At 37.6% G+C, this 23,015-nt stretch overlaps 1 protein-coding gene across 3 annotated transcripts; it reads right to left on the bottom strand.

The window, feature by feature from the left end:
- Window positions 1-886: 886 nt before the first annotated feature.
- Window positions 887-20,277, bottom strand: LOC107845326 (kinesin-like protein KIN-7D, mitochondrial). Of its 3 annotated transcripts, none has more exons than XM_016689586.2 (25): window positions 19,531-20,277; window positions 19,312-19,409; window positions 18,743-18,832; window positions 18,579-18,631; window positions 18,200-18,265; window positions 17,955-18,008; window positions 17,582-17,641; window positions 16,351-16,429; window positions 16,180-16,247; window positions 14,805-14,861; window positions 14,608-14,712; window positions 14,314-14,418; window positions 13,977-14,084; window positions 13,767-13,898; window positions 13,423-13,602; window positions 10,720-10,911; window positions 9,360-9,500; window positions 8,780-8,899; window positions 8,648-8,698; window positions 8,455-8,502; window positions 3,892-4,038; window positions 2,138-2,884; window positions 1,517-1,646; window positions 1,315-1,435; window positions 887-1,210 (listed from the first exon to the last, which is right to left on the bottom strand). In XM_016689586.2, exons 1-24 carry the CDS (start codon window positions 19,893-19,895, stop codon window positions 1,353-1,355), a joined length of 3,279 nt encoding a protein of 1,092 aa, XP_016545072.2. In that variant the 5' UTR covers window positions 19,896-20,277; the 3' UTR covers window positions 887-1,210; window positions 1,315-1,352. The 3 variants fall into 3 exon arrangements, with proteins under 3 accessions (XP_016545072.2, XP_016545073.2, XP_047254093.1); XM_016689587.2 differs by having other exon boundaries at window positions 18,743-18,828; window positions 19,531-19,819; XM_047398137.1 differs by lacking the exon at window positions 10,720-10,911 and having other exon boundaries at window positions 19,531-20,212.
- Window positions 20,278-23,015: the final 2,738 nt, after the last annotated feature.

Here is a 23,015-nt window from a genome sequence, read left to right as displayed (position 1 = left end):
CCCATATGGAACAGTTACAGCTCACCGAGGACATGACCCTAGATAGGAAGGTCTGGAGGGCGCGAATTACGACAGAGGATTAGGGCCAGTTTGGGTCGCTAGTGTAGGGAATTACTTGGTGGGGGTTTTATTTCTGTTATGATTCCGTATTCAGTGTTCCATGTTTATTACGAATCTGTGTGCTTTCCTCTGCTTTCCTCTGTTTTATATTCCTTATGGGTGCCGTATTTATGTTATGTAATCTGCTTCTGTGCTTTACTATGTGTTTGTGTGGTATCTCGTGCCTTGAGCCGGGGGTCTATCGGAAACAGCCTTTCTACTTCATCAGAGGTAGAGGTATGGACTGCGTACATTTTACCCCCAGACCCCAATAGGTGGGAATACACTGGATTTGTTGTTGTTGTATGTATCTCTTTATAAAACTTGTATCTAAACAAACTCAAGAATTGGGATTTTCTATAATTTAAAAAAAAAAAGAGAATAAAATAATTAGGGATAAACATGAAGGATTTATGCCAAGTGTTACTCAAAAGAAACCGATCGGAGGAAAACAAACGCCGAAAGAAGAAGGGAATATCAAAAGTAATCAGTTTCACATGATGAGAAAACAAAAGTCAAAAATGATTTACAGGTCGTGCCGTTGGGAAGCAACAGAAGACACGTGTAAAAGATCTTAAGTTAATCTACAAATAAATACTCCCCAACTTTCCATAGCTAATTGATACTTCTATGTTAACCTGAAATTAAATAATTTTATTCAGTTAAGTAGCATAGTGTAAAAAGCTTTGATCACACTATGGCTGTATGTAAATCTGTACAAATTAGAATTTGATTCTGACGAAACAGGAAGCTACTGAAAACACGACCCGCCAAATTGGTCCAGAAATGAAAAGTAAAAAGAGATCCAAAAACTTTAACCATTTTCCAAGAAAAGATATACAGACGAACACTATATGGTAGTTTGTATTGTTCTATACAGTGGAGCTGAAGGTTAAGAAATCAAAATAAATATGCCACAGCAACTCCCTGGAACCTTCAGATTTTACACTCATTTACATCCTCTCCTCTTTCTTTCCTCCAGTTCTTTGTCGGGTCTTATTTTACAGTTTGTGAAGTAACAGGGATAAATGATATATCATTATAAGGTTACAACATATAGGGGTGAACTAATTAAAGAATGTCGCTGAAATGATGAGTAGACAATGATATCCTGTAGTAAAGAAAAGACAGGAAAGTAAGAAATTTCAATTAGTTCAAAATTAATTTCAGAATGTTAACTGTAAGAAGTAAGAAAATACGAGGATCAGCAATCACCTTTCTCTTCACCATAATCATGAGCTCAAAAAACAATATCAAGTAAAAGCAAAAATCCTATCCACAATTTTTGTCCGACAAATGGGACACTCGAAGCAAGCAAGGGAACAAGACTTGCACACTGCAAAATTCATGATATTGGAACAGCTCATATAGTGAGGAACAAAGAAATTAGAAGCCTAGAATGAGAAAGGAGTCATACAGCAAAAATGGCGGCATGGAAGAAGCATTGCAGCAGTGGGTGATTCAAAACACACTTTACATACATGTGAATTTGCATCACCGTTTCCCGAGTACCTATGTTCCTTTTCCTTCATCTCCTGCATTCGGGCCTGGAGAAACAGGTGTAATAGATCATAGAACTTTCGGATTTTTGAAGTAACCAAGGCACGTAAAGAAGCAATTGCATGCCTTCCACAAATTTCAAGCGGTCATTCATTTGCCTACTTAAAATTCCACATCTATTTGTGTTTTTCCTAATCAAACTAGCTTCCAAGTGTCACTTTCTATTTTCTTCCCCGACACCAATAAAATCTACAACTCAATGAAACTTCAGGGTTTTTGAAACTGTCAGATAAGAGAATGGAGAAGCATAAGAGGGCAGAGAGATTGCCATACAGAACCAGTAAAGAAAATAAGCTAAATTGCTGCTCCTACTTGTGACTCTATGGAACATTTCAGAATTAGTATCTTGTGGGATGCCAGGATGTCGGTCACTAAATAAATAAAAGGAGATCTAATTAAGACAAACAACACTGATATGCCACATACAAGTGTGTAAATATCCGCGTGGACAAGTGAAAGAAAATGATATCGAAATTACCTTCAAGCGGGCAACAAGTGGTTCTTGCTTGGGAGCCTCAGCAATGGCATTTGTATGATTCACAGCTAGGCTATCAGCCAAGATAGGCTCCTTGTGGTTGATATCATTGATTTTAACATTATTCAGACTATTTTCTACATTCTGCCTTTCAGCTGCCAGCTTTGAATCTTGCCTAGCACCAGAGTCTTTCTTCAGCTGAGCAACAAGCACCCACATATTTGCTAAATCATTTTCCAAGGCTGCCTCCCTTTTCTTTCCCTCTTCAACCTTTTTCCTGTACTCATCTTCCACAACTTCCTTCTCAGCCAAGACAGCCTCCAGAGCTGCCTCCCACTGTTTTCTGGCCTGCAACTCCATCTTCAAATTTTCAGGATCTAGGGCCCATGTGTCAAAGTCATCATGAATTGCTCCCGAAATTTCACTTCCTCTGGCCGAGTTGCGACCTCCTCTACACCCTGGTCGTAGGTTTTCACCATGCTTTCGGCTTCCAACATTACCAATTTGTGCAACAGAACTTTGAGAATTCAACATCTCTCGAGCAGCCAACAACTCCTTCTCTAGTTTTGTGTTCTGTATCGAGAGCTTTGTGACTTCACCAGCTAAGTTTTTAAGTTCAACAGCCGCAGCAGATGCTAATTCTTTTGCATACAACGCTTCCTCGGACAACTTCTGGTTCTGTACATGTAACCCACTATTTTCTTCTACGATCTGGACATGTTCTAGCTTTAATTTACCATTCTCAATATCCTGCTTAAATTGCAAAATAATATATAAGATCCGTGATACTAACTCATCCAGAGCAAATTCAATGTTAATAATGTAAGGTGAAGATGGAAAAAATATGCACATATCATATAAGAAGTGTTAGAAAGATCCAATATGATAATTGGTATGAACACACGAACAGAATCAAAGAATTCTAACATAAATGCACACGGAAACAGAAATTGCAGGTAGTTAATCATACAAAGATGTAAAACAAAAAATTTGCAGCAGAAAAGCATAAAGCATTTGATGAGGAAAGAAAGAAGAGAACAGGTATACCTGGTAGATCCAGTAATCAGATCATTGAAATTCCTCTGATGAACATATCTTAGAATATTTTTTGGTCTCGATGTATCATCACGTTTTAGATTCTAATCTTAAGGACATCCAAAGAATGAATATATAAGGTTCTCAACTAGTTACATTGGCGGAGTGACGTAAAGTGAGTTCTAATAACATTCGTATGACCTCTAGGGTATGTCTAGTTTTATATGGGTATTATAATGTAGGAACTGTCTATGCAGTGAATAATAATAAAGGGATTGTTCTACAATGAGCAATAATGTACAAAATGTTACACCAGATAACAATAATACAAGGCTTATCATGTGAGAAATGTAAGTGTTCACTTGTATTCATTTTGATGCAAAGAGGTTTGTACATCAGTACATAAACTTTGGAAGTTGTAAAGGTTCACATGATCCCTTCTTTGTAACTTTCTCTAATTAAAATATTGACATGGCTCCAAAGAGAGACCATCTGTAGGAAAATATTTTAATAGAAAAGAAGTTTGTTCATCACATCAAAGACCACTGCAACATATACTGTCAGGAGTTGGTTTATGGCTTCGGATGCTCCCTACCTTTTCAAGCACTGGGAATGGACACTATCTGTATCAGAAGTTTGCTCCAAGAGCAACCTGTCCACTCGAGTCCATATATAAAGATGCAGACCAAGTCTATTGCTAGAAAAAATTATATAAAAATAACCTGGGTCTGAATTTTCTTTCTAAGTTCATCAACATATTCGGCAGATACACGTTGTTCCGATGATGGGTATGACTTTTTAGCCTTGACGGCAACCAGCTGCTGCTCAAGATGATATATCTTTTCCTGCAGTTCCTTGTTCTCTGAACACTGGAACAACAAAAAGATAACAGCCACATTACTCTTGCGAAAAAATAACTATTAGCTAGAAATTGAATACAAAGGTCGACAAAATTTAGCACGGACAAATATTTGACTTGCACGTTGCAATGAAGACTGTAAGTTTCCAAAGAGTGAAGAACATAAGAAACTGATTGTACTTGTTGATTAACAAGTGGAACATGAGTTTGATAAATTACCAGAGAGATTTTGATGAAAACAAAAACTACAGCTCTATTGTAGATTCAAACTTATTTATGACTTACAATCTTAACTAAAACTAAGTAACCAACTCCTAAGGATAAGGATAAGAACTAGAGATAAGATAGAAACTAAATAACCGCTAACTAGTAATAACTTCTATACAGATTACTTAGAACTAAGACTGCTGCAGCTCTTATGCATTTTTCTAACACTCCTTGCTTTAAGAGCTGCAAACTCCAAGTTTTTTCCTGAGAAGTTGAAATTTGTTTCCTGGTAAAGATACCAGCCAGCTGCTCCTCGATTTTGCAAAAGAGCAGAATCACATCACCAGTTTCTTGCACTTCCCTCAAGAAGAAAAGCTTGATATTGAAGTGTTTTGTTTTGGCATGAAACACAGAATTGTGAGAATTTGCTATCGCAGATTGGTTGTCCACAAATATTTCAGATCCTTTTGTTTGATTCATATGCAGAGTAGCAAATATTTTCCTCAACCACACAGCTTGATTCGCTGCTGCTGCTGCAGCCACAAATTCTACCTTTGCAGTGGCTTTTCCTCCACCTTCTCTGCTCCATCATTCTTGCTTAGTTTCTCTTTTTGGTTCGTAGGAGTACTCATCTCCTTGCAATCTTCCATGTTGAACTTCTTGAGAATTTCCTTTGCATATTTCTTCTGGCAAATGAAAAGTTCATTCTGTCCCTGTTTGATTTCCATTCCAAGAAAATAGGGCATTAGACCAAGATCAGTCATCTCGAAGGCTGGCATCATTTCTTGCTTGAAATTCTCAATATGCTTTGTATTGTTCCCTGTAACTAGTACATCATCCACATATATAGACACAACAAGAATATCAATGCCATTATGTTTAACATAAAGAGTAGATTCTCATAGACTCTTTTCAAAGCTTACCCCAAGCAAATGATCATCTATTCGACCATACCAAGCCCTTGGTGCCTGTTTAAGTCCATAAAGAGCCTTTCTTAGCCTGTAAACTTTGTCATTCTTTCCTTTCACCATAAAACCTTCGGGTTGCTCAACATAAATTTCTTCCTGGAGAAAACCATTAAGAAATGCTAATTTGACATCCATCTGATACACTTTCCAGCCCAATTGTGCAGCAAAATCAAGAAATAATCTGATCGTGTCAAGCGTAGCCATTGATGCAAATGTATCAAAATAATTCACACCAAAAATTTGAGGATATCCCCTTAACGACAAGTCTTGCTTTATGCTTGTTGACTGAACCATCGGTATTTAACTTTATTCTGAAGACCCATTTCAACCCAATTACATTTCTGTTTTTAGGTTGATCAACAAGCTCCCAAGTCATGTTCTTCTCAATCATAAACAACTCCTCTTTCATTGCAGCCACCCAATTTTCATCATTCTTGGCTTCAACGTACCCAGCAGGTTCACATACTGCCACATTGCATCATTGTAAATATATTAGTGAGTAATCGAGTACCTTTAACTGGTGAATGATCCACCATTTCATCTTGCCATGAGAGATACTTGTTTTTCAGGAACTTCAGGAAACTTTTCTCCTGAGTTCGAAGAATTTAGGACAGATTTCTTTGAGTCTTCCCAACACCATTTTTCATTCTACATAAAATACGCATCTCTACTGAAAATTATATTTTCAGTTTGCAGTTGGAAAACTTTATACGCCTTTGAAACTGCACTACATTCAATAAAAATGTCTAGAACAGATTTCTTATCTAACTTGTCTCGTTTAACCTGGGGAACATAGGAAAAACAGAGACAACCAAATACTTTAAGGAAGTTTAATGATGGTTTGAACCCATACCAAGCTTCAAAAGGAGTTTGACCTTTCACCACCTTTTTGGGAAGCCTATTTTGGAGAAAAAATGATGTATTTGTTGCTTCTTCCCAAAATTTCTTTGGCAAGTTCTTCTCGTGCAACATGCATCTGGTCATCTCCATTATGTATCTGTTCCTTATTTCACTTACTCCATTTTGTTATAGAGCATACGGAGTAGTAAGCTAATGATGAATCTCTGCTTCCTCACATAAAATATTGAATCATTGAGAAGTATATTCCATTCCATTATCTGTTCGTATGGACTGAATTTTACAATCGTCTTCATTTTATACTTTTGCTTTGAACTTCCGAAAGACATTAGCAGCCTCTAACTTATGCTTGAGAAAGTAAATCCAAGCAGCCTCTGACTTATGCTTGAGAAAGTAAATCCAACACATGCGAGTTAGATCATCAACAAAAATGATATAGTAAAGACTATTTTTTAGTGAGGGAGTCCTTTGAGGTCCTCCTATATCAGTATGAATTAGTTGCAATTTCTTTGAGGCTCTCCAAGTTGTCTTTGGAAATGGAAGTTGGCTTTGTTTCCCATATTGACACGCACGGCAATTTGAAGAATTCACTTCTAAAATAGGTAGGTCCTCGACTATTTTTGCCTTTGGCATTTTAAGCAACCTTTCATAGTGATAATGTTCGAGTCTATTGTGCCATACTTCTAAAACATTTTCTTCGGCTGAAAAAACCACCTGCTCCTCCTCAAACAGATCTAATGAGAAACTTTTACCTCTCATTCCTACTTTAAACGTTACTTGATCTGATGCACCCTTGATCAAGCAATGTTTATCTTCAAAATTTAATTTGAAGTCGTTTTCCATCAATTTACCAACACTAAGCAAGTTCTGATCTATTTCAGGTACATATAGCACTTCAGAAATTGTTTTAGTACCTGAGTGACTTGGAATAACAACCGTTCCTTTTCCTTTTACAGAAAGATATTCACCGTTACTTATTCTAACTTTAGTAATGGTCGTAGGCTTCAATTCCTTGAAGAGATCCTTGTCGTTTGTCATGTGATTAGTACATCTACTATCAATCAACCAACACTCACTTGATGATTTACTTGAAAAACATGTAGCAACAAAGAGTTGATCTTCCTCCTCTCCATCAACAATCTGAGCATCTGCTTCTTGTTGCTGATTATTGTTCTTGCAAATGACCGTTTCATGCCCAAGTTGATTGCGTTTACTACACTTAGCATCAGGCCTTCTCCAACACTTGTATGGAGGATGGCCTTTCTTGTTACAATGCTTACATGGAGGAAAACTTTTCTTTGTGTTTCCACTTTTGTACCAGCTGGAGTGTTTTCACCATTCTTCTTGTTCTTCTTTTTATTTTTGCCTCCATCTTGAGGCTTGGCAAACAATGCTCCCTCAGTATTTCCTTCATCTCTCATGACCTTTCGTTGTTCTTGAGCATGCAAAGCATCAACAACTCCACCAAGGTGATCTTGGACAGATCCTTGGTGTTTTCCAAAGTAGTTATGGTTGCTTCAAATATTTCAGGAACAGTTACCAGAATTTTTTCAACAATACGAGAATCATTAAACACGGAACCAAGAAATCTTACCCTATTTGCTATGTTCAGGAGCCTTTCGAGTAATCTTTTATGGTTTCGGTTTCTTTCATCTTCTGCATCTCGAAATCTCTTATAAGACCTATGATCCTCTCAGCCCCTTCATATTCTGACTTGAGATAATCCCATGTCTTTGGCTGGCTTTAGAGACATAATTCGAGTGAAAATTGAAGAAGATACTGCTGAAAATAGACAGGCTTTTGCCTTTGATTTTCTGGTTTTCCTGTCTTTATGGATTGTTAGGCAATGGAGGAATTTCATAATCCTCTTCAACTGCCTCCCACATATCCATGGCATCTAGATAAGTTTCCATTCTTACAGCCCAAATCTGATAGTTATCACCATTAAAAACAGATGGTGCCATGGTTGAAAAACTTGATTCTGCTTCCATGCTTCATAAACTTGCCTTGTTTCAATTCTTACTTTGATGAAACACCCTCAAATCCCTCAAGAAATAAGTGCTCTGATACCAATTGTAAGTTTCCATAGAGTGAAGAACATAAGAAACTGATTTTACTTGTTGATAAACAAGTGGAACATGAGTTTGATAAATTACCAAAGAGATTTTGATGAAAGCAAAAACTACAGCTCTATTGTAGATTCAAACTTATTTATGACTTACAATCTTAACTAAAACTAAGTAACCAACTCCTAAGGATAAGGATAAGAACTAGAGATAAGATAGAAACTAAATAACTGCTAACAGATAATAACTTCTATACAGATAACTTAGAACTAAGACTGCTGCAGCTCATGCATTTTTCTAACAAAGACAAATAGCACTGTGTCTGACCTTGTTTTGCAGCTCCTCCTGAAGAATCCGATTGTCCGCTGATTTTATCTGCATCAGAGGATCAACTCATAAACACAGTTCGGAATAGAGATAACTACTCTGATTGTGACAACAGCAAATTTCTTAGATTTGTCTTCTTTTTGTCTTTTCTTAAAAGGAAAAAGGTGTCAATAAACTCTTATCTGCTGCAAACCTCAAGCTCAAAGCCCGTCTGACTATACTGTGTCATCAATTTCATCAGAGTCTGCAAAAAGTAAGAAATGTGAGACTCAAATTTGAAAGGAAAGGAAAAACAATGAGGCTGAAAAGGATAATATGAGGTCACCTGCTGCATTTCAACTAATGATGCTTTAGAAACTGATGCTTCACCGTTTTCAACAATGCGTTGTTCCAGGATCCTCATTTGATTTCTCTTTTCTTGGATTTCACGCTCTAAATTTTCAATCTGTCATAGGGGTTAGCATAAATGAGTCCTGATCCTAAACACAAATGCAAAATTACATAGACAATAAAAATGAATAAGTAACTTCCATTCATACAGCTGCATTGCATAAGGAAAACCAGAATATTTATAAAGAACAAGACTCTTTTTCATGCAATTATGACATAAAAATCCTGGGGCCTTAAATATTTGAGATGCTGTATCATTTTGGTAATGGCATTGGAAGAGAATAAGCTCGAAACTTAACAGAAAAACACGAAACCCAGAATTTTGTGATAAGAATCAAACGATAAATTCATATTTAACAATACAATAATCAAAAGACTGTCCTTTTGGAAGAAAATCTAAAATGGACCACGATTACACGCAATTGATTATAGCAAACAAAGAAATCATTGTTCCCGTTCAATTTAACCATCAAATTGTTTTGAAGATAGAAAAAGAATAACAAAATAATGCATACTTGATTTTTTGAACTCTCGGGATCATTTTCAGATTGCTCCATCAACCGCTTCAATGTACTACTGCTGAATGCAATCTCTCCGCTAAGCATCTTAACTTGCTCAGCCAGGAGGTCCATTTCATCTGACATTGAGATACCTTCCTGTACTCATCCAAAACAGACAAAATCATCATGTTGCACCATATATGATTTGTTCAACGCATCAGACAAAGGGCTAGAAAGATGTTCCAGCTATACTGACTTAACATATAAACAAATAATCATTTCCCCAAATTCATAGGGTCACTTAGTCAATAGACGGTATAGAAGTGGATTATAATATATAGATCATAGTGAAGGAACCATTAGCCAAGGAGATAGTGAATGGATTGAGGAGAGATGGTATTGTGGAATATCAACCAATCAATCAAATCTAGTTGAGGTCAGTTATACGAGTCATTTGATAAATTCTGATCTATTGGGGCCTATGGGATTGTCAATTGGATTGGGTAAATTGTACACTAAGTTTGGTGTGTAGATGACGAGTTTGTAACTTTCTTTTAAAAATATCCTTATTATGTATAAAATTATTATTAAAATAAAAGAATAGCAAGCACAATGGTGAAAACTCATGATCAATCATGCTTAAGGTGGTGAGTGAGATGGCATAAGCTACGGTGAATGCTAAGGCTAAGTTAAAAAGGATTAGGTGAAGCTTCAATACATAAACCAACATGCTAAGGCAAGCACCTCAGAGCCAAAGCCATGCTTTCTGAAGTGGCAGCACTAAAGGAAAGTATAAATGCTAAATCAATATTTTAATTATTAAGGGAACATAAAGAATGATTATAGAAATAATTAAGAAAATTATTTAAGAAATTTGGGGCTAGAAATGAAAAAAAATCTGAATTAGAAATTTAAATTTGCATCATTTTTAATCTAACCAAATTTCAAAATGAGTTATGAACTTGATTAACATAGTTTTGCTCATACATTTCACTTAATTACAGATTTCTGTTCATTTGCCCTTATAATGCTGTTTGTGTATAGAGTTTCACTTCAGTTGCTTTCCATATATTCTCTCGACTTTCTTTTTTCATTTGCACTGTTTCCTACTGAAACGTGTGCCTGAATTATGCTTTGTGCTTAAAGCTTCAGTAGACCTCAGCTCTGTCTTAGAAGTTGCATTTTTCAGTAAAATAATTCACCTTAATGAACAAGAAAAACTGCAAATGTTGACTTGCAAATCTTTCCAAGTTCGTGAAACGGATTAAGATTCACATGCACTCAATTGGCATTTTGAATTAATAACAACAAAATAAGCAGCCTCCACTTAAAAGTTTTTAAATTGTGAAAGAAAGAAAAGGCTGAAACAACATACTATGGGCAGCTTTGAACCACAGGAAGAACCACCGAGAAGTTCACCCATCTCCATCAATTCAGTAACTGCACTTCCAGCCTGTGATATATCATCATTCAACTTGCTAGAGGATCTTTTGTGTTTTAAATCAGAACTATCTGACGAAGGGTCTTTCTGATTCTCGCTATCTGTGACCATAGAACTGTCCATTTTCTGAAGAACGGTCGAAAATAGAAGATTTCAATACACAAGAAAGGAGTTCTATCCTAGATCAGATAAAGGCAGAGAATGTCTGTACAAATAATAACTGGAAGGAGAGAGGAATAGTTTATATTCCATTCCAATATTATTGAGTTGAGCATGTTAAAATGAAGAATATAAACTCATTAAATAAACCATCTTTCACAGTGCATAATAAATTGCAGAATCTTAAAAGGGCGTATGCTAAGTTAGTGGAAAGTAAGGACGAAGAAGAGAAGCGGGTAAACAGGAAAGAGTACAAGCTAGCGAGGAAGGAGGCGAAGTCAGCGGTCACGGCAGCTAAGACGGCCGCTTTTGAGAGCTTGTATGCAGGGTTACAGGGGAAAGGAGGGGAGAAAAAGTTGTTTAGACTCGCTAAGGCTAGGGAGAGGAAGGGTCGTGACCTCGATCAGGTGAGGTGCATTAAGGGGGAGGACGGTAGAGTGTTGGTGGAGGACGGCCACATAAAGAAGAGATGGCAGTCGTACTTTCATAGGCTCTTGAATGACGAAGGGGATAGAGCTATTGTGTTAGGGGAACTGGAGCACTCAGAGGAGTGTCGGGATTTTAGCTATTGTAGACGTTTTAAGGTAGAAGAGGTTAGACAGGCTGTCCGCAGGATGCGAAGGGGTAGGGCGACGGGGCCGGATGAGATACCGATGGAGTTTTGGAAGTTCGTTGGAGAGGCTGGTGTAAGGTGGTTGACTGGATTGTTTAATGAAATTTTCAGGATGGCAAAGATGCCCGAGGCGTGGAGGTGGAGTACCATGATCCCTCTCTATAAGAATAAGGGGGACATTCAGAGTTGCAATAACTATAGGGGGATTAAGTTATTGAGTCACTCTATGAAGATCTGGGAGAGAGTGGTCGAGGTGAAGCTGAGACGGATAGTGTCTATTTCGGAAAACCAGTTCGGATTTATGCCCGGCCGCTCGACGACGGAGGCAATCCACCTGGTACGGAGGTTGGTGGAGCAGTATAGGGAAAGGAAGAAGGATCTGCACATGGTGTTTATCGACCTGGAAAAGGCTTACGACAAAGTCTCCAGGGAGGTGCTTTGGAGATGCTTGGAGGTGAGTGGAGTACCGCAGGCATATATCAGAGTAATTAAGGATATGTATGAGGGAGCGAAAACCCAGGTGAGGACGGCGGGAGGAGACTCAGAGCATTTCACTGTCCTGACAGGATTGCATCAGGGATCTACTCTTAGTCCCTTTTTGTTTGCGTTAGTGATGGATGTGTTGACGCGGCGTATTCAAGGGGAGGTGCCGTGGTGTATGCTTTTTGCAGACGATGTAGTTCTGATAGATGAGACTCGAGGGGGTGTGAATGACAAATTAGAGGTGTGGAGGCAAACTCTTGAGTCTAAAGGGTTCAGGGTGAGCAGAAGCAAGACAGAGTATGTGGAATGCAAGTTTAATGACGTGAGGCGAGAGAATGAGGTAGTAGTGAAGCTGGAAGCACAGGAGGTATGTAAGAGGGATAAGTTCAAGTATCTCGGGTCCGTGATCCAGAGTAACGGTGAGATTGACGAGGATGTCTCGCACCGTATTGGGGCGGGATGGATGAAGTGGAAACTCGCGTCGGGGGTGCTGTGTGATAAGAAGGTGCCGTCCAAGCTTAAAGGCAAATTCTACAGGGTGGTAGTCCGTCCGGCCTTGCTGTATGGAGCGGAGTATTGGCCAGTTAAGAACTCCCACATCCAAAAAATGAAGGTGGCAGAAATGCGGATGTTGCGCTGGATGTGTGGACTGACTCGAGGGGATAGAGTTCGGAATGAGACTATCCGGGAGAAGGTTGGTGTGACTTCAGTGGAATGCAAGATGCGGGAAGCACGATTGAGATGGTTCGGACACGTGAAGAGGAGGGGCATGGATGCCCCGGTCCGTAGGTGTGAGAGGCCAGCGTTGGATGGTTTTAGGCGGGGTAGGGATAGGCCGAAGAAGTACTGGGGTGAGGTGATTAGGCAGGACATGGAACAGTTACAGCTCACCGAGGACATGACCCTAGATAGGAAGGTCTGGAGGGCGCGAATTACGGCAGAGGATTAGGGCCAGTTTGGGTCGCTAGTGTAGGGAATTACTTGGTGGGGGTTTTATTCCTGTTATGATTCCGTATTCAGTGTTCCATGTTTATTACGAATCTGTGTGCTTTCCTCTGCTTTCCTCTGTTTTATATTCCTTATGGGTGCCGTATTTATGTTATGTAATCTGCTTCTGTGCTTTACTATGTGTTTGTGTGGTATCTCGTGCCTTGAGCCGGGAGTCTATCGGAAACAGCCTTTCTACTTCATCAGAGGTAGAGGTATGGACTGCGTACATCTTACCCTCCCCAGACCCCACTAGGTGGGAATACACTGGGTTTGTTGTTGTTGTTGTTGTTAAAGCAATCATCCAGATTAAAATCCAAACTATGCACAGAGGTTGAGCAAATAAAGATTGGAATAAGAAAACAATCATGATAATACAACAAAGAGAAGCCTACATCATCTTCAGAAGCAGGACTCCTTTGTTGAGCAGCAACATCACCCAAATAACCTGGAATTGAATTCTTTGAAGAAACAAGGATCAGTTTAGTTAGCCTCTGTATCCGACTAAGTAGAGCTGCCTTCTCTTCCTCTTCCTCTTCTAATCTTGATTGCATTTTCACTTGTCCCTCTTCCAACTGTAAAATGAACGAGAATAAGTAATTCAGTACAGAACCCATTTATGTTAAAAGAAGAACACCCTAAAGCAACTAATAGGAGACATATAAATATGCAATTAGTTTGACACAATCACATCTACCTATGGAGAGTCTGTAACACATCATTTAACTTAAAATCATACCTGCTGTCTCAAGTTCAGAACTTCTTCATGATTGACACCTACAAGCATCCCCCTTCTTAGCTGATCAAGCTCTTGTTTCAGAAATGATATTTCCCTCTGATATTTCTTAATCAGAGACTTCTCATCAATTATCTGAAAGAATTACACGTTGAACTGTCAGCCTTCTCTATTGCAATTCTACAAAACAGAAGCAATGCTAAAAGGGCAAACCTGGTTGCGTGATGCAAAAATTTCAACACGTTTAGCCCTACTTGCGAACTTTAATGTATTATGTGTTTCCTCCATATTGCTTGAAGCAGGAGTAACAGTACATATGAGCTGCAGAAAACAAAAAGGAGAGAAATTAGCCATCCTACCTGTGAAGCAATTAATGTCACAGCAAGCACCGTGAATATCAGCTGCCAAGAGTGTGCCACATTATTCATTTGAAGGAAAAAGAATGGAGAGCTAAGATGCTAAAGATGCACAGCTGCACATCATTGAAGCTGAACAAATAAAAGATATGAAGAACAGAATAGAACTCCTTGTATGCACTCATCATACTTACAGAAACATGTCCATGTCCACTCAGCGATGATTGGAGTAGACGAGTAAGTTTAGAGTCCCGATAAGGAACATGACATGCCTTCCCTTCACTTAGTTTTCCAATGACCTAATACGTGAGAGCATAATCAATGCATCAGCTTTACAATCAGATTATTATAATTTTTAGCACAGCCTGAAAAGTAAAATGATTATGCTAGGCAACGACGAGAAACTGATTATGACAACTGTGCCATCATATAATTTTTGTGGGAAACCATCACAGAAATGGTCAATGAGGGATGCTTAAAGTACGTACAGTTCCTAGTGTGAGCAGACTTTTGTTTATGTATGATCCTTCTTTTCTCCGTAATCCTGTTGTTTCAGTTTTAGAGCTCTCAGACCCTGCTAAATCAATCAGGTTCTAAGGGGCAAAAAAGAAAAAGAAAAAGAGTGAGATGCTATAATGTAAGGGTTGGCATTTGAATACTGAACAAACAGTGCAAGTAGCCATACGAGCTGTGAGAAGATCACTCCATCATACTCATCACCATGGGCACTACTTTCAATCATCTGCAAATGTGCAAGCAAGTGAACATACAAGATTGGACCACAAAAACCAAGCACAATGTGAATGTTGAAAAATTCAAGCAGGGAGGGAGAACTATAAAGTAAAAGTAACCAAACTGAATAGTATGACCACAGACCCAACACAGTTGTAGCAACAGATAGCATATGATATATTAACAATACAACAACAACAACCTACCCAGCTTATCCCCACAAAGTGTGGTCTAGGGAGGGTAAAGTGTACGCAATCCATACCACTACCTCAAATGAAGTAGAGAGGCCGTTTCCGACCCCGGCTCAGGACAAATAACAACATAACAAACAAAAAACATAAAACAAACAACAAAATGGATAACACACCGCTAGATAATAAAAGAAACAAGACATCCACAAAGTAATACAATAAACTATCTATCCAAAATCACAAACATCACCAGAACACCACGAACAAGAAACTACACAACACATGCATAACATTATGACTACAAGCACAAATACAAACAACGCACTCCAATAAGGACGCACACCTGCCCACTAACCCTCTACCCTAATTCGCATCCTCCACAGTCATGTTCTCTATAAGCTATAACTACTCCATGTCATGCCCAATCACCTTCCTCCAATATTTCTTCGGCCTACCTCAACCCCGCCTAAAACCATTCCTAGCCAGCCTCTCACACCTCCGTATTGGAGCATCCGAATACCTCTTCATCACATGCCTGAACCATCTCAACCTCACTTCCCGCATCTTGTCTTCCACCGAAACCACTCCCACCTTCTCTCGAATAATCATTTTTAACCCAATCTTTCCTGGTAAGCCCACACATCCATCTCAACACCTCTTCTCCCAACTTCTCTCGAATATGATATATCAACAATCAGGACATAAATTACATAGACATATTCAAAAAGAGATGTCATGGGGGAAGTGCAAAGAAGATGACATGATTCCAACTTTGTGGGAATCCATATAATACAAAAAATTTAGTGAGTATTGCATTATCTTCTCTTGTAATTGCCTAAGATCGCAAGGAACCTGCAACATCCAACTTCCAACTGGGTTCTATTTAAATATCCGAGAAAGTTGAAGACATATAAATCTTCTGCCAAGTGTCTATTATCTACGGTGACTTTTAGAATCTTCGATTTATAGCTGTGTCTTCCATGCCCTTTTTCAGTCACCAAGTAAGTTGAAATAACCTCTCAACATGTAATTTTCACTGGAAAGTATTTATTAGTCATATATTTCTCAACAGTAACTTAGCAGTATTTCAGGTTGAAAAAGCGATTATATGACAATTAACCATCATGAGCTACTTACCAAAGAAAATATTGTGTGACTGCGGCTGCTGAACAAATTGAAATTATTTGAACCAACATGACGGTGCTCTGCAATACAAATGATACAAATCAATATAAATTGTCTGTAACATGGCCTTGGCCATGAACACCAGGTTTGAAGAGAAAGATTTGGAACATATACAATAATTACCTTCCCCAGCAGCAATGAACGAAAGAGCATGGCCGGGTGACAAAACAACTTCCTCCTTTATACCCTCAACATAAGTACCCTGCATATTTATATCATGAGTGAAATATTAAGAACTACATCTTAACAATAGAATCAACTAAACAGCAACATAAACATCTCTTATAAGGAAAAATTAGAGAGAGGAAAACTGTCATGGTTGAGCTGTTAATTCAAAAAGTATAGCTGATTAATTCAAATAGTAGTTGAAATTCTGATAATTAGTTAGAAGGCTTTTGGGTGAGTGGAAGCAACAACTGAGGTTAGAAGTAATTAAATGAAGTGCAAGGACCCAAATTATGCCACGTCAGCACACTCCACCTCAGCTCAAGTCACGGTTAAAAGCAACTTCCAGGAGAGAGAAGAGGCATTGATCAAATTGGTATTTTCCTCATGCTCTCCTCTCTCTCTCCTCTAACAGAAATTCATTCATTCCTTGCTCACATCTCTTCTTCTTCTCCTTCTAATTCTCTTCTATTAATTACAGGTTGGAGATCCATGGCGATTCACAATTTCAGTTTATTTTTCTTTTAGTTACCATGTAATTTCAGTTAGATTCTGTTAAGTTGAATATAGAAAATTGCCCCAAAAAAACTTGTTGTTCTGAGATTGTTGAATCTCTCTGAGTTTTATTGACTTTCATTGAGTTTTAGTTATGTAATCGAGGTCAGCTCCTGACAAAAACCCAGATCTGTTGCTTAGGTAGTGAAATAACAATATGAACAAACGTCCTAAACCTAATACAAGGTAGAAAAACTAAACCTTGGGAACTATATCTTAGGTGATGAAAAGAAGTGAAGGACAATACGCAGCAACCATCGTAAATATAACACAGGGTAGGTTCAGTTTGTTTCTTGATTCACTTTCAGGGTCAATAGCAACTCAAGATATTTATGAGGTGCACAACAGTACAAGCTAAATTTACTCACATGCTAGTGTCAAGCGGTTCGGAGACATCATTATTTTTGTGCAACTGTTTTCTATTATTTTCTTAAATGGTTGTCTATAGGTACAGCGCTACATCCAGTCCCCAGATCCCTAATATGAAACACTATTCTCATCTTCTGACAAGAAATGTAGAAAGAAACATCAAAATGACCAGATTCATAGCTTCAAGAAAAACTGGCTCTTTAGAAACAACCAAAAAAAACCTTGCCAAATGCGTCTAAAAAGCAAGTCTTAGTAGCACAAAAACCTGTGCATCTTCCCTGACACGCAAATTCTGGCCAGTAGGGTCCAGCAAATCATTGATAACCTGACATCATAAATAAGGATAGTAGATAAATTAATTGTATTAAATATTGGTATGAGAAAGTTAGAAAGGTTTAGGAGTGACAAGTTTATAAAGATAGATGCTAAATATACACTAAACAGTATTTCAGTTCGCGTCAGAGAAGTTCATGATGCAGCTACAAAACATTAGCTCAAAATCTAAACAGATGTAGCATAGCAACAATAGATGCTCATCCAAGCAGGAACAATCGTGCAAAGCATAATATTTGTTTCCCTTTCTAATCAATGTCACTACAGTGTATGTGAAAATATCTGCTGATGTGCACCATACTAACCTCATTGTAGATTTCAATATACGACACCCGAAGTAAGAATTCCCGTCCAGGAGTCTGAAAATTTTAAGAGTTGGTATCACTTCCCGTGGAATAATCAATTAGAACTTGAAACAAACATGGTTCCTTAACACTCATGGAAGGATGAATGAGGAAATTGAACAATGTCATCACTCAAAGGTATCATTCTAGACAAAAAAATGAAGCACCAAATTCTCAGAATGAGGTGAACTTCTAGGCTTACTTACATCTTGAATGATGCTAAAAACATCCTTTATTGCCAAAGGAATTATGCCTGGAGAACTGTGATCTCCCTGTTGAAAGCAAAATTCCAAGAATCAACATTCAGATAACAATAACTTGTGCAGTTGGGCAGAGTGGAGTTGGGAAGACGAAAAACAACTTCAATGAGCAAAGAGGATACTAAAGCTAGCTACTACAATTTAACCATCAAGTTTCAACATAACATGCAACAAATTAAAGATTATGCAGTATTGCAGGACAGCAGGACTGCCAATAGTTAACAACCAAAAGTACCTAGAGAGTTCATTGGCAATGTAACTGAGTCGGTAAACTTTCTTTCAATTCAAGGAAGAAAGGATATAACACAAAGGAAAATTAACTTACATGCATAGTGTGTGTTTTTCCACTACTTGTGACTCCGTAAGCAAATACTGTGCCTACATAATCAGCAGGTCTCATGTCAAAAAAAAAAAGATCAATTCAATTAAATAGGACAGCATAAAGTGTCGCACTTAAACGATGACAATTCAGTCCCAAGAAAAAAATACCATGTATGCCTTCCATTGCAGCCTTAACCACAGGTTGAGCCGCTACTTCATAAACATCCTGAGTACTTGTTTGAGGTCCAAACACTCTATCTACCCAACATCAAAACAAACATTACCAAAACAACTATATGAACTTCAAGGAAAATCTAATTCAGCAACAATATACCCAGTGTAATCCCACAAAGTGGGGTCTGGGGAGGGTAAAGTGTATGCAGACCATATCCCCCCTACCTTAGAGGTAGAGGCTGTTTCAGTAGACCCTCGGTTCAATAAAAATCAACAGATAGTTATAACAACAGTGGATAATAAGGGAGCAGTACCACATAAAATAATAACGACAGTTGAAGCACAAGAAACAACAGATAACAGAAGTCGAAGGACAAGAAATAACAAGAGTAATACAAACATTACCAAAATAACAATATGAACTTCAAAGGAAATCTAATTCCTAAGCAATTGTTTTCCAAATCACGAATAAATTTGACATTATTCCCAAATTAATGTAGAAGAATTTTCACGGCAAGCAGAATCAGAATCAAAGTGAAACCCAAAAGAATCTAGAATTGTACCAAATGCATAGGCTGTAGCTGGATTATACTCGTTCCGCACAGTTTTACCACCATCGGCATACCACGCAATTTCATCGCCCTTCTGATACTCTCGTTCACTGTCACCACAATTACAACAAATTCAAATACTTACTACATTGTCCTCAAATCCCTAAGCTCAGCGGCTAAAGTTCAGCTGTACATATATCTAAAATTAGTTGAAGCAGATCCAAAACAGACCTCATTGGCCGAAACCTAACAGTAACAGAAATACTATCACCGGATCTAGACATTTCAGGTGGTTCATCAATCATCTCTTCTTCCGATGGGTAACTAACCGGGGTCCGATTTTCGTAACCTTGTGAGTACACCGAATCGGAACGACTGTGACTTGGAGTCATGGATCTGGAATTGTAGCTATTTCCAGAGCCATAAAATGAAGTCATTGATGAGGAATATGATCGTGGAAGCATTCGACCGTTGTTCATGATGGATGATGAAGATGAAGATGAAGATGATGATGAGTAAGGAGTTGAAGGTTTATGGTAGTGAAATGGTGAATTACTTCGCCCTCTCGATGACGATGATGATAATGATGATGCCATTAACAATGTAGACGCGCTTGCGGATGCATTTGTGTTACAGACATTTGTATGGATGAAGATTGAAGAAGAATGAAACAATAATGTAAATGGATTTGATTTTGAATTTTGCTTTGAAGTAAAATGGTAGTGAGAGAGAAGCTTCACTGCTTTTGTTGACTCGGCTAGCTAACTTTTATTACTACTATCATTGTCTATGTATGTGAAACTTCATTTCTTCTTCTTTAAGACAAAGAAGAACTACAGAAAAGCAAGCGGGGGAGGAGTGACAACTGAGGAACAAACAATTGGTGAGGTAAGGATGAGTTTGAATTATTTTTGCTATTGCTATTTGCTACAGTGGTTTTTAAAATTTAAAATAATGGAAGAGTAAGCTCGTCTATTTACTCAGGGTTGATTTTTTACTCAAATATTGTTATGAAATAATAAAAAATAAAGAAGAAGAATAAATAGAGAGAAGAGAAGAAACTTTCTTTATTTCTCTTGAGGGATAAAAAATCATAAGATTGTTGAGGATGATTTACAACCAAGGAAGCTCAATTTACTCCTAGTTCTGACTATAAGACAGATACTTTAAATCCTGATAGATATCAACTAGATCTTGGTAGACATTCACTATAATGTAAATACATTTATAACACTCCCCTTGAATATCTAGATAGATAATATGCCTCATTAAAACCTTATTAGAAAATACTCAGTGGAAAAAAAATCTAGTAAAGGAAAAAGAGTACACATCTCTAATAATACGCATATAGGTTGCCTCATCAAAAACATTACAAGGAAAACTCAGTGGGACAAAACCTTGAAAGGGAAAAAGAGTACAACGCGTATTTGCTCCCTCTAATGAGAACATCCTTGAACTTTGCATCCCGATCTTGTGCACGATCTTCTTGAAAAATACAATTGGAGGAGACTTGGTGAATAAATCAACCACGTTATCACTTGAACGATTCTGTTGCACGTTAATATCACCATTCTTTTGTAGCTCATGTATATAGAAAAGCTTTGATGATCTGTGTTTCGTTCTATCTCCTTTTATGAATCCTCCCTTAAGATGTGCTATGCATGCTGCATTATCTCTATATAAAATTGTGGGTACATTGTCACATTTTAAACCACATTTTTCTCGAATGAGATGTATTATGGACCTCAACCACACACACTTTCGGCTTGCTTCATGAATAGTTATAATCTTAGCGTGATTCAATGAAGTGGCTACGATAAACTGCTTTGTTGATCTCCAAGATATGGAAGTACCCCCACAAATGAACACATAGCCTGTTTGAGACCGAGCTTTATGCGAGTTAGATAAGTACCCAGCATCAGCATAACCAACAAGATCGGAACTGCAATCTTTAGAATAAAATAAACCCATATCGGTAGTCCCCTTTAGATACTGTAATATGTGTTTGATCTCATTTCAATGTCTCCTAGTAGGAGCAGAACTATACTTTGCTGGCAAATTAACTGAAAAGACAATATCAGGCCTTGTAGTATTTGCAAGATATATTAATGCACCAATTGCACTAAGATATGGTATTTCAAGATCAAGGAGTTCCTTATTCTTTTCTTGAGATCGAAATGGATCCTTATTCATATCAAGTGATCGAACAACCATCTGAGTACTTAATGGATATGCTCCATCCATATAGAATTGTTTTAACACCTTTTTTGTGTAGGCAGATTGATGGACAAAGATCCCATTTGTCAAATGTTCAATTTGCAAACCCTGGCATAACTTTGTCTTTCCGAGATCTTTCATCTCAAATTCTTTCTTTAGGTAATCAATTGCCTTTTGAAGTTCTATTGGTGTTTCAATAAGGTTTATGTCATCAACATAGACAACAAGTATAACAAACTCCGACGTTGTTTTCTTTATGAAAACACATGGGCAAATTTCATCATTCGTATAACCTTCTTTAGACAAATATTCACTAAGATGGTTATACCACATGCATCCAGATTGCTTCAAACCATATAATGATCTTTGCAATCTAATGGAATACATTTTCCGAGGCTTTGAACTATATATTTTTGGCATTTTAAATCCTTCTCGAATTTTCATGTATGTCTCATTATCAAGTGATCCATATAGATACGTTGTTACCACATCCATCAAATGCATTTTAAGTCTCTCATGGATAGTGAAACTAATAAGATAACGTAATGTTATTGCATCCATAACTGGTGAATATGTCTCATCATAATCGACACCAGTCTATTGTGAAAATTCTTATGTAACAAGGCATGCTTTATACCTTTGTATTTCATTTTCTCATTTCTTTTTTGCACAAAAACTCATTTATAGCCAACAGGCTTAACACTATTAGATGTTTGAGTTATAGGTCCAAAAACTTCACATTTGGCAAGTGAATTCAATTCAGATTGAATTGTTTCTTGCCATTTTGGCTAGTCATTTCTTTATCGACATTCTGTGACAGATCGAGGTTCAAGATCCTCGCTATCTTGCATGATTTTTGTTGTAACATTATATGCAAAGACATGATCCACGACTATTTCAGATCGACTCAAATTAGTTTCAACATCACATAAATTTATGGATAGTTCATCATTTTTTTAAGTCTCAAGCTCATTTATTCCTTCACGAATATCAACATTGCTCAAATCTTGAGCTTCCATATGAGGATCTTTTGTAGTGTCATCTTGACCATTTTTTTAATTTTTCTAGGATTTCGATCCTTAGAACCTAATTGTCTACCACACTTCAAGCATGCTTTAGATTCATTAGCTATGACACTAGTGGATAGTCCTTTAGAGACATCAATTCAAATCGAGACATTCTCTGCAGGAATATGTCATTTAGTAATCCTTTTCAAATCTATAAATGCGTCCGGCATTTGATTTGCAATTCTCTACAGATGAATAATATTTTGTACTTCTTGCTCACAAATAGAAGTACGTGGATCAAGATGAGATAGTGATGAATTTTTCATAAAATTTCTCATTTGATGTCACTATTTTCTCCCCCTAATTTTGAAAAAACTATCTTATCAAATTGATAATCTGTAAATCAAGCAATGAACATATCTCCCTTTATGTAACGCCCCGTATTTTGAACCCCGGATGCCGCACGGTGCTTGTGACCTCGAAGGACCACAA

The sequence above is a fragment of the Capsicum annuum genome, chromosome 10 (genome assembly GCF_002878395.1).
Source record: "Capsicum annuum cultivar UCD-10X-F1 chromosome 10, UCD10Xv1.1, whole genome shotgun sequence".
Taxonomy (NCBI): domain Eukaryota; kingdom Viridiplantae; phylum Streptophyta; class Magnoliopsida; order Solanales; family Solanaceae; genus Capsicum; species Capsicum annuum.
Note: the sequence above shows the minus strand (reverse complement) of the source record. Positions and strands in the feature narration are given on the sequence as shown.